The sequence below is a fragment of the Bison bison genome, unplaced genomic scaffold (genome assembly GCF_000754665.1).
Source record: "Bison bison bison isolate TAMUID 2011002044 unplaced genomic scaffold, Bison_UMD1.0 scf7180017864389, whole genome shotgun sequence".
Classification (NCBI taxonomy): Eukaryota; Metazoa; Chordata; class Mammalia; order Artiodactyla; family Bovidae; genus Bison; species Bison bison.
In genome coordinates, this window is record NW_011494961.1 from 6422991 (window position 1) to 6435093 (window position 12103).

Here is a 12103-nt window from a genome sequence, read left to right on the forward strand (position 1 = left end):
TAATAATAATAATAAGTATAGTATTTCGCATCAGTAATGATATCTTTACTCCAATGCTTTCATTAGCCCAGTTTGCACGATTACAGAATCCAACGAGTTTTGAAAATCCAAAGTTTTTTTTTTAATATGTTCTCAGCAAATTAATTTGGTGGTATCATCTGACCTGAACTGAGAAATTTTTTAAAAATAACTTATTTTACTACAAAAGTATTGCTGTAGAAATACTACTATTTGATTATAAGGAGCTGCCCCAAGATCCCACTGCAGTTACTCAATAATACTCAATATGTGTACATATTTCTGAAAATTTCACAAATCTGAAAATTTCTGAATTCCAACATACAACTAATCACAAAGATTTTAGATAAGGATTGTAAACGTCTATCTCAAATTTTAGAGTTTGAAGAGTTTTGAAAGTAAACTTCCAGTTGTATGTATGAGGAAAATGTATACACAAGAAAAATTACGACAAAACGGCCACTAAACTTCAGCACAAAGTTTGTTTTTTACTATATTGTACTGCTTCTTTTCTCTACTCCTAAGAATGACGCCTGACTTTCCCAAGTTACAAAATAGAGACAACAACAGTACGTAACTAATAGTTGATATGAGCGTTAAATAAGCTACTGCATAAGCAATACTTGACATGTAATAGTTTTTATGTGTTCCATCAAGAACATTAGTATCATCAGAGATAATACATTGAATGATTATCCCCTGTAATTTTCCTTGTCCGTACTTCCTTGTATGTGGGATATCCACACTGTGGTACCCACATTACCATTAGGAATACTAGGAGAATGAAGAGGGAAAAAATAAAATGTTAAGTTTTTGAAGTCCAGAATAGGCTTTTCACACCCACACAAATAAATCTGAAAGCCAAAACCTTTTGATTTGCAAGAGCCTGGTTGGAAAAGGCTTTAGCAATAAAAACAGAAGGCAAGAAAAAAAGTAAACCACAGAGTTTATGCTTTAACAATAGATCGGAAGGAGAGTGGAGGCAAGTCCAGAGGGCTGTGTGTCAATAAATGAGCACCCCAGGAGAGGGGTAGTAAGGTTGAAGGGGCAAGACTCTGGAAGGGTGTCTTAGAGTCTGAGATAAAGGCACCGAACTTGGAAAGACCATGTGAACAAAGAGGAATCAAACTGAACAGATGCTACTAGCCACTGCCACCTAGTCAGAAGTCCAGCCAGTGCCTGCCGGGTCCCCACCGCCACGCGTGAGCCCTGCAGGCCGCTGGGCCTGCGACCGTGTTTTTGTTGTCCTTGTCTGCTGAGTGTCTTCTCTGGACAGAGGTGACCCAATATCCAAGTTTGCCCAGAAATGTCCCGGGATTCTAAGTCTGTTGTTTATCTATTTACACCTCTTATCCCAGCATAATTAATAACACCTCTATTATTTATATTCTATAAATAATAAAATATTTGGTCACTCTACCCATTGACAACAGCCTGCCTTTCCACTGCCAATCATCCGTCAGACTTAGCGCCTGTTCATCTCTTGAGGTTTTTCCCTCTTATCTGAATTGTCCCAAATAGACACACTCCTTTATGTGGCCCATGACTCTTGCAGAGCCCCCTGTTTCTGTGTTTTCTGTTTTAGAAGGTGAGATCTTTGGCACCAAAGGGATGGTGTGATCAAAGACCTTAAAACGCAGTTGGGTGATGGTGGACAGTGGTGACCACCTATGTTTCACATGTCCATTGAGGCACAGATGTCTTAGCATAGTTCACTCCCTTTAGGACCTAGCATACTATTTGTGCACATAGTAGGTGCTCAATAAAGACTGACAAAATGTGGGGGAACCTCAGTTTTATTATCAATGCTGATGTAGCCAGGATGAGAAAGAGAAAAGAATTTGGTATTGTTTTTAATTCTGTAAATGCATGTTTAAGTTAGTATTACTGGATGCCATCAATATGTTTAATTTTATAACTTTGCATGTGTGCTAATTTGCTTCAATCATGTCCAGCTCTTTGTGACCCTGTGGACTGTAGCCTGCCAGGTTCCTCTGTCCATGGGATTTTCCAGGCAAGAATACTGGAGTGGGTTGCTTGCCATGCCATTCTCCAGGGGATCTTCCTGACCCAGGGATCTAAGCCATGTCTCTTAGTCACCTGCATTGGCAGGTGGGTTCTTTACCACTAGCACCACCCGGGAAGCATGTCCTTCTAAATATTCTTCCAGCAGTAGATAGAAATTTGGGGAGGAGGAATACTTAGTAGAAAGGAATTGTGATATTTTGGTTCTTTTCAAGTTTTGGTTGTGATCCTGTTTTATCACAGGAATGTGACAAATTCTTCCTAAATTTTAGATTGTCCCTTATCCATCGATAAATTATTATAAATATGGAAAACCTTGGCTTGAAGTCTGGGTGACTTAGGACTATATTTTTGCTATGGCTTTGCAGTTTCAACGTGTATTCAGATCGTTGAGTCCCAGAGCTCAGCAGTCATGAGGTACTGTTTGAGAAACAGCCCAGCATCATCACTTAGGTTACACGGAACACTTACTGGCAGCTCACTTCTCATTCAAGTCAAAATTTGAGTAGTTTGATGCGTGGTGATTATCATGACTGCAGTAGAGTTTTTTTCCAAACAAATAACGTTAAAAAATCTAACTTCACAGAATCTTATATACTTCTTTGTTCATATTATTTTTGTAAATTTAAGAATAAGAATCATTAGCAATCTTCTGTGGCTTCCTAAATTAAATGCATTCTTTCAGGGAAGATTGATAGCCCTTAATTTAGAATAGTCCTTCCAGGAAAGAAATAAAAAAAAAAAAACATTGAAATAAAAATGTTGTAATAATCAAACTCATTCTGAAAATGTACCACAAATAGCAAATATTTTTGAGAACATGGAGAAAAGAGAAGCGTTGTTCACTGTTGGTGGGAATGTGAGTTGGAGCAGCCACTGTGAAAAACAGTGTGGAGGTTCCTCAAAAAACTAAAGATAGGGTCACCATATGGCCAGCCATTACACTGCTGGGCATGCAGTCAAAGAAGACAAAAGCATTGATTCAAAAATATATACGCACCACAGTTTTCATAGTAGCTTATTTACAATGGCCAAGATATGGAAGCAAACTAAGTGGCCAGCAACAGATGAATGGAGAATGTGTGGTGTATGTGAAAGTGAAGTCGCTCAGTTGTGTCCGACTCTTTGCGACCCCACGGACGGTAGCCTACCAGGCTCCTCCATCCATGGGATTTGCCAGGCAAGAGTACTGGAGTGGGGTGCCATCACCTTCTCCGATATCTGTATCTGTATCTATATCTATATACAATGAAATACTACTCAGCCGAAAAGGAAAGAAATTTTGACATTTGCAACAACATGGATGGATTGGAGCGTATTATGCTTAGTGAAATGAGTCAGACAGAGGGAGACAAATACTATCTGATATCACTTACATGTGGAATCTGAAAAATGAAACAAACGTGAATATAAGAGAAAAGAAACAGAGTCACAGATATAGAAAACAAATTAGTGGTTACCAGTGGGGAGAGAGGAAAAGGGAGGGGCAAAATATAGGTAGGGGATTAAATGGTACAAACAACTATATATAAAATAAATATTGTACAAACCCCAGGAATATAGCCAATATTTTATAATAACCATAAATAGAGTATAACCTTTAAAATTATGAATTGCTATGTTGTACATCTGAACTTTATATGGTATTATAAACCAACTATACCTCAATAAAAGTGTAATGCAACTGACAGTGACAAAAGGAAATATGCAGAGTTAAGTCTTTTGAACTACATTCCAAACTTGGCTACCTTTTTCCCTAACAATTTTTTAGGATTGGATCGCTAATCTTCATGAGCAACAAGGACATTTTAAACATAGTGAGTGGCTCAGGTACTAATATCTGCCATTACAGGTAAGCAATTAAGAAGAACACAGGCTTCGATTTGGTTTTTATTGATGTAAAGTAGTTCTTGCCAGAATGGTGACTTCAGTCAGGGTATTATAGAGTCTTGGATTGCACAGTGTAACCTGACTGTGAAAACAGGTGATACATGTTACCAGAATAATACTGTCAGAAGTGGAGTGGATAAGAACGGTTTTCTGATTTATGAAATTTCTACTAAAAATGTTGTATTACACAAAAACCAACTTCATTTGTTAGGGGGACCAGTAATATGAAGACTTTGGTTCTAGAGCATACAGCATATTAATGCTTTAATATACCCCTCCTTCTCCTGACAGACTTCCCTGGTGGCCCAGCAGTAAAGAATCCACCTGCCAATGCGGGGGACGTGGGTTCAATCCCTGGGTCGGGAAAATTCCCTGGAAGAAGAAGTGGTAACCCACTCCAGTATTCTTGCCTGGAGAATCCCATGGACAGAGGAGCCTGGTGGGCTACAGTCCCTGGGGTCGGGAAGAGTCAGACGGGACTTAGCAACTAAACAGGAACAACACTGCTCCTACCAAACAGAAATGACAGTTGCAACATAAAAGTGGAAAGCCCACAAGACATATCGGGGCTTAAAACAACATAAGCATCTCCGTGGAGTGGATAAAAATACAGAGCAGTTGGCAGGAACTAAACCTATCAGCCTATTGGGCTCTGGGTTTGGAAGGAATTCACAACGAGCTCCTGGGGGTTAGAGCCATGTCATGCTTTGAAAGTTATGTTCTTAAACTCTGACTACTATTTCTGATTGTTTTCTCATAGTTTTCTGTTTTTATTTTATGGTGGTCATATCTTCTTGAATCTCTGAGGGTAATAATTAAAGGTTGGGTGTGTGAGAATGTTTAATCTTTATGGCTTTTTTGGTTTCTAACTATTACTATTTATTCACACTGTGCTTGGCTGTTTATTTGTCTTGGATTTTTCTCTTTTATGTTGCTTGTTTTCCTCATATGTTGTTTGTCTTAGGTTGTCTGTTTAGCTATAAGAATGTAGTACTGTGAGAATAGTGTGGGTTCCCACTGATGTTACTTTTAAGTAGATAAAAGTGGTGTGGTTTTCTTGTAATTCTCTCTGTAGTGGGAAATTGTACTGGAGCATCTGTGCTTGGGTGTTAAGTGCTAGATTTCAGTCTAGAGTGAATGGGTAGGGAGCCAGTCAAATGCCAAAGAAGCAGAATTTACCTTGAATTGACATTCACACTAGATGCCTTTAAGTTCTCCTGCAAGGTTCTGTTCAATTTTGAAGAAAAGAGTCCCACAGGTTTTTGCAGGAGGGAAAACTCTGGCTACCTGTCTTCTATAGATAGGATGGAAGAAGTACCTCTTCCCTCCAGTGACTGGTGAAGAGGTAAAGGTATTTTTCAGGATATCATATTTCAGAAGGTTTACAGCAGAGTACATTGTTTGAAAAGAATTTGGAATTTAAGCCTCCACACTTGCTGGTTGTGTGATTTTGAGCAAATTACTTAAACTCATTATTTCAGTTTTCTCAATTGTAAAGTGGGAGTGATGGTTTCTTCCTTATAAAATTATATTACACAGAATAAAATGTTTCATATGTATAATATATAACACAGAGGCAGACTAACCATTAGATAGCAAGTTTAGGCCATGAGCAGAATGGGGGCCTCCCAAAAGAGAAAAATAATTAGGTAATAATTAGGTAAAAGTATTTAGTACTTAATTTTTCAAGAGAAAATTATTAAGTTCATCATATTGATTTTTTTTAAAAAAAGCTTATTTGTATTTTCTTACATTTTTAAGAAGATGCTTTTTGAGACCTCGCTGCTGTCTTATGTTGAATTACATATTGGGATGGCACCACAAACGTCTCAGTGCTTAGCTACTTGAAGGATATTCATCTACCTCTGATCTCCTCCTTTCCCTCTGGCCTCCATCTTGGACGCCACCCAAACACAGAAACCCAATCATTTTACTGAACTGAGCATGCTCAAATATTTAATACCTTTGTGCTGATATCCTTAGAAACTAGCTTTGGATTTATAGTGAATTTTCTCCTGAAATAATTCAAGGTCATTCATTCCTGTGGCTATTTTGTTTATTTTTCACCTGGGTCCTCTCAGCTTACATTTTTCTATATTGTTCAGTGTTTCATCAGACTCACAGACCTTAGTGACTAATGGGCTTTTCTAGTGTGGGGTTAAAAAAGACTGTTAAAAAAAAAAGTAGACAATCACAAACGCATAGGTGGTAAATTTTAAAAAATATAATGGTACTCACAGGTATCCCCCTGTTTGATATTCTCGTTACAGAGTCAAACTGATGCACTGCAAAGCACACCAGGTAAGTACTCATGGGAACAGACTTCTGGAAAGTTGTCCGACTCCATGTATCATCCACCGACTCTTCTTTCTATTGAAAGCAAAAGATAATCTTTTATTTATAAAACGATCAATCATGGACAAGACAAACAAATAGTTACTCTAAACCTGGCTTTCCAGTGAGGAAAAAAAAGCTTGTCAGAGCTTAATGGTAGAAAGAACTTTTACCCCTAAATGGTGATGTTGAAAAGACTGGAGGAAAATTCATTTTATTTTTAGTACTGTGAGAGTGTGATTGAGCTATATACTGTATGAGGTTTTCTTAGGGAGAGATTCAACTTTGTGATATAAACTAGACAGGAGTTTATCTTTCTGCATTAAACACAAAATCCTGACCATAATATTTGAGCATGCACTATGACCCCTTAATGGAGAATAGGCTAGTGCTCACTCCAGTGTTCTTGCCTGGAGAATCCCAGGGATGAGGGAGCCTGGTGGGCTGTCATCTATGGGGTCGCACAGAGTTGGACATGACTGAAGCGACTTAGCAGCAGCAGCAGCACACAGGTCTTGCACACAGGAAGAACTAAGCAGGTATTTGCTAATATGACTACATGCAAGAGGGCAATAGCTGTGCCAGGCATAGCAGGAGGTCAGGATGTCTTTTCCATCTCTGGTTGTCTCCATCAGAGACCTAAGGTATGGTCACTAAAGTCACTGCCTTGGTTACCATGGAGAGAGAAGATTGTTTTACTTGCTGCAGCTACCAACTCCATCAGTCTGTTTTTCTGTCCATGCCACTTTGCCTTCCTCACTGCCAATCACCAGTCCTAATACTTCATCCATGAATACTTGCCTAATTCCTGCTGCCCATTGTGTAAACACTTCCACATGCCCTGCAGACACCCAGTGAGTCACTCTACAGTGGGAAGCTTTAGAAAAGGATTAAGAGAGGGAGGCTGCATTAGAGCTTGATGTGCTTGTAGAGTGGAGAAGGCAATGGCACCCCACTCCAGTACTCTTGCCTGGAAAATCCCATGGACGGAGAAGCCTGGTGGGCTGCAGTCCATGGGGTCGCTAAGAGTCGGACACGACTGAGCAACTTCACTTTAACTTTTCACTTTCATGCATTGGAGAAGGAAATGGCAACCCACTCCAGTGTTCTTGCCTGGAGAATCCCAGGGATAGGGGAGCCTGGTGGGCTGCCATCTATGGGATCTCACAGAGTTGGACACCACTGAAGCGACTTAGCAGCAGCAGCAGCAGTGCTTGTATAGAAGAGTTGAAGCCCCGGCAGTTACTCTATGATAAAAACCTAGTAGCAATTCTGATCCCCTAAGGCTATTCACCCTCCTCCAGGGCTAGTTTCTGGAACTAGGTGAAGGTGAAGAAGTGTGTACTCAGCAAGACAAAAAGGTAAAAGTTTGCTTTCTTCCTCCTCCCACCCTCACTTTATCTGTTCCATGCCAAGAATCCTGACTGCATTGTACTCTGACCCAGTCGTCTGGATCAGTGTGTCCTTTGAGTTCATCTTTTCCTCTTTCTTCTCCAGTCAAAACCCCCAGTTGCCTAAGAGTCTGACACTAGAAGAAAATTTGATAAGCTTACATTAACCTTTTTAAGCTTACATTTACTTTTTAACCTTAAAGTTTTGTTTGCTTTTTTGAGGAATATTTGTAATTAAAGAGGATGATTTCAGTGATCATATTTCAGATAGTGGATCAGAAAGATCCACGTTCTTTTCTGGTATCGGGTAGGTATCTGCTTTTCTGGTATTGGGTGCTGCTGCTGCTGCTGCTAAGTCGCTTTAGTCATATCTGACTCTGTGCGACCCCATAGACAGCAGCCCACCAGACTCCCCCGTCCCTGGGATTCTCCAGGCAAGAATACTGGAGTGGGTTGCCATTTCCTTCTCCAATTTTGGTATTGGGTAGGTGACAATTATATCTAAGGATGAGCTTCACCCTTTTACATGTCAAAGATATAAGGCATAATTAACCTTAACCTTGAGGTAATGATACTGTGTTACCCAGTATAGGGTTGAGGAGCAGGAACAGAGGGAAGAGTCATGTTAATAATTATACAAACAGAATTTATGGTAGCCTGTTTTTTTTTTTTTTTTTTTTTACATTTAATGAGTACTTCTTGTTCACTAGAATACCTATGGGCATGGTGATCCCTGGAGTTGGTAGCTGTACTGCAACATTTAAGTGATGATTTTTTTGTAGAAGCCTGGTGGGCTACAGTCCATGGGATCTCGAAGAGTCGGACAGGACTGAGCGACTTCACTCACTTTTTTTGTAGAAACCAAGACGACTAGGCCCCTGAGTATTTTAAAATCTTTAATTCCATTCATTTGCCTTTAATTTGTCATGATTAGGGGATTCTTATTGGAGAAGGAAATGGCAACCCACTCCAGTATTCTTGCCTGGAGAATCCCAGGGACAGAGGAGCCTAGTGGGCTGCAGTCTATGGGATCGCACAGAGTCAGACATGACTGAAGCGACTTAGCAGCAGCAGGCAATTCTTTCATTTAAGCAGAGCCTAGCTGACATATGTCTACTGTATCCATTCTTGCTTAGAAAACCCAACATGGTATTTTGACTAGATTGTAAAATCTTGAATTAAAGACTTCTAGTACTCAAAGCGGAGAAGGCACTGGCACCCCACTCCAGTACTCTTGCCTGGAAGATCCCATGGATGGAGGAGCCTGGTAGGCTGCAGTCCATGAGGTCGCTAGGAGTCGGACGAGACTGAGCGACTTCACCTTCACTTTTCACTTTCATGCACTGGAGAAGGAAATGGCAACCCACTCCAGTGTTCTTGTCTGGAGAATCCCAGGGATGGGGGAGCCTGGTGGGCTACCATCTCTGGGGTCACACAGAGTCGGACATGACTGAAGTGACTTAGCAGTAGCAGCAGTACTCAAAGACAAGAGGTTGCCCAAATGTATTTTCAAGCCTCTAAATAAGCTATTAGAGCACATTTATTTTAGAATTCAGTAGGTTCTCTCATAACAAATTAGGAAATTTACCTGATATTATAAACAAACTATCTGCATTAATTTTAAAAGAATTTAAAATACTCACCTCCACTGGCATATTCGAAAGCGCCTTATATTCTTTGGAGTGGACAATGGATATTGTATACGTTGCCTTTTTGTTGGGCTCATCAAAACAAGGGAAGGATTTCCTGGCATCTGTTGGTTCATGATCAGTGGCTGCTATGCTCCTTGGAAACAAACACACAAACAAAATATATGTTGCCTCTTCTGACAGCCTCTATTCTTATAGAAAACAATCAACTATGTAATCAACTCTTGCATTTCTTAAAGCAAGTGTCCATCCAGAAATCTATCAAATAGTTGTCAAAGTCTTTACTGGAATTTTTAGGTTAACAAGTGAAAATTCAGAAACCGCTTTGGGCATTTTATATGAATAGTTAAGTATTTTGGTCCCATAACTAAAAATCTGTGATGAGCAAAAATCAATCCAATTTGTGTGCTATCATTCTTTCCATCCTACAGCTATCAAGTGACAAGTAGATAAACACAAAGCCAAACTCAAAGGCGTGCTTGTAGCTGTCCTTGTAAGTGTGAACAGCTGTGTTCTGTCATGGAGTAGAGGAGTATATTCTGGAGTCTACAGATCCTGTCCCTAATAGCACATTCTTTCTTACTTATGTTACACCAGGGACAAAACCCTTAGTTTCATTTCCATGCAAAGCAGTCCCTGAACAACCTCCCAGTGAAGCAACCTTTGGCCAGATTTAAAACCCTTTTTGGAAAGAGACAGTGTTCTTTTATGGCTCTAACTAGGCATATGCGTTATTAAACTAAAATGTTACTTTATAATCTTTCCATCATTTCAAAGTGGGACTATTTTTTTGAGTAATTGCTCAAAAAAAATCAATGAATATATACTTTTTATATGTAGTTATAGTACAGTAAGATTGTACATTTGCTCACTTGAAGACTAAGCAGAGTACAAAGTGTAAAATAGAAATGTTGACATATTCATTAATAATTTGTATAAGAAAAATATTTTGTGCTTCAGAATTCTCCAGGACTAATTGGAGGTATTTCATAGAGAATAACAAATTATTACGTCCTTCATTCATCCAGTAAATATTTGTTGAGCCCACTCTTTCATATTCAGACACACACACATTTACCAGGTATCATTCTACGTACTGAGGAAATAACAAAGAATAGATAGGCAAGGAGAGTGATAAGAGCTGTGTAGGAAATAAAACAAGGGAAGTGACAGAGAATGACCCAGGAAAAGTGGTGGGCAATATTAGGTAGAATAGTCAGGGACAGTCTCTTGCAGTAAGTGATGAGAAAACCCCAGACAGGTGAAGATTAAGGAAAATATGTTTCTTTATGAACAACAAGTGCGTAGTTGCTAAAGTGGAAAAGAATTTACTGTGCTTGAGGACCTGAAAGGTGTCCAGAGTAGCTGAAGTACAGGGACTGGAGGGACTAAATGATCAGCAGAGGCCATGGTAAAAGTCTGCACTTTATTTGGATTCAAGGATGCAATATATACATAATTTATCTAAAAACTAATATGTCATAGGTCAACATTCATCTACAAGACATTAAAATATTTTTGAAGTTCCTTTAAAAACCCTCTGGATGTAAAAATTACTTGTTAAAAACTTAGCCAAGAAAACTAATCTGTGAAAAATAAAACTGGAAAAAGGCCGTCTTTTGGGATACTATTGACTGATGGGGACAACTTTCTGGGATGATTGAAAAAAATCTATATTATGGGGTGTGATTAACAAAGATGTGTCCATTCCTCAAAATTCATTAAATTAGTTCCCATTAGATTTGTGCATTTAATATATATAAAATCTATCTTAAAATAACTGTAGATCAATATTCAGTTCCAGTAAGTAGATTTGGATTGTTGCAGTGATATGAATTAATGAAAAAACAAACTTTTCTGTGTTCTGAGCTTGAGCAAATGAAAAAAAAAAAAATGAAGATAACAGAAGGCAGGTTTCTCACTGTTGGGGAAGAGAGTTATAAATTTGTTTTAAAAAAGAAAGCAGACTAGACCTTGATACTGAACTGTAACTGAAGGATCTGTGTAAATTCAATGATTTTTTGGTAAATATGTAAATGGATATAAAAATATACAAGACATGTATTCCCTATCTTTGTCTGCTGAACAGGACTAGAAGAAATAACACACGTGTAGCAGTGAGCACTGGACAAGGAAATGGCAACCCACTCCATTGTTCTTGCCTGGTGAATCCCAGGGACGGGGAAGCCTGGTGGGCTTCCGTCTATGGGGTCGCGCAGAGTTGGACACGACTGAAGCGACTTAGCAGCCGCAGCAGCAGTGAGCACAACTAGTTCCCCTTCAGTTCAGTTCAGTCTCTCAGTCGTGTCCGACTCTTTGTGACCCCTTACCACTCTCCAATAAAAGGAACCAGAACACGTCACAAAAATTATATCAATGCTGTGGTTTATGTTAGAAAATGTTCTGTACTTAAAAAATATATACTGAATGTGAAGAGGTAAAGAGAGACAATGTTGCAAATAGTCTAAAGAGAGAGACAGAGATGTGGGGCTGTGGGGAAGAGAAAATAGGACAAAAAGTAAACCATTGGTTGTGTTCCTACAATTCCTTGTATTATTGTTGTAACTTTCCTGTTAAGTTTAAAATTATTGCAAAACAGAAAGTTATCTAAAAAGTCCCAGTATTACTGATTGGTTTTTGTGATGATAACAGTTTAACTAGTCAATTGAAGTTTCTAACACCTGAGACTGTTAAGTGTTAGTAGCTCAGTCGTGCCCGACTCTTTGCGACCCCATGGACTGCAGCCCACCAGGCTCCTCGGTCCATGAGATTTTCCAGGCAAGGATACTGGAGTGG

General features: G+C 39.2%; 1 protein-coding gene across 1 annotated transcript in view; it reads right to left on the minus strand.

Annotated features, from left to right (window-relative positions):
* Positions 1-12103, minus strand: part of ENPEP (glutamyl aminopeptidase (aminopeptidase A)) — a 79639-nt gene that overhangs the window by 57206 nt on the left and 10330 nt on the right. The window contains exons 2-3 of the mRNA XM_010858532.1: positions 9302-9443; positions 6172-6303 (exon numbers count right to left, since the gene is read on the minus strand). Coding sequence (XP_010856834.1) covers positions 6172-6303; positions 9302-9443 — 274 coding nt within the window. The remainder of the gene's footprint in view (positions 1-6171; positions 6304-9301; positions 9444-12103) is intronic.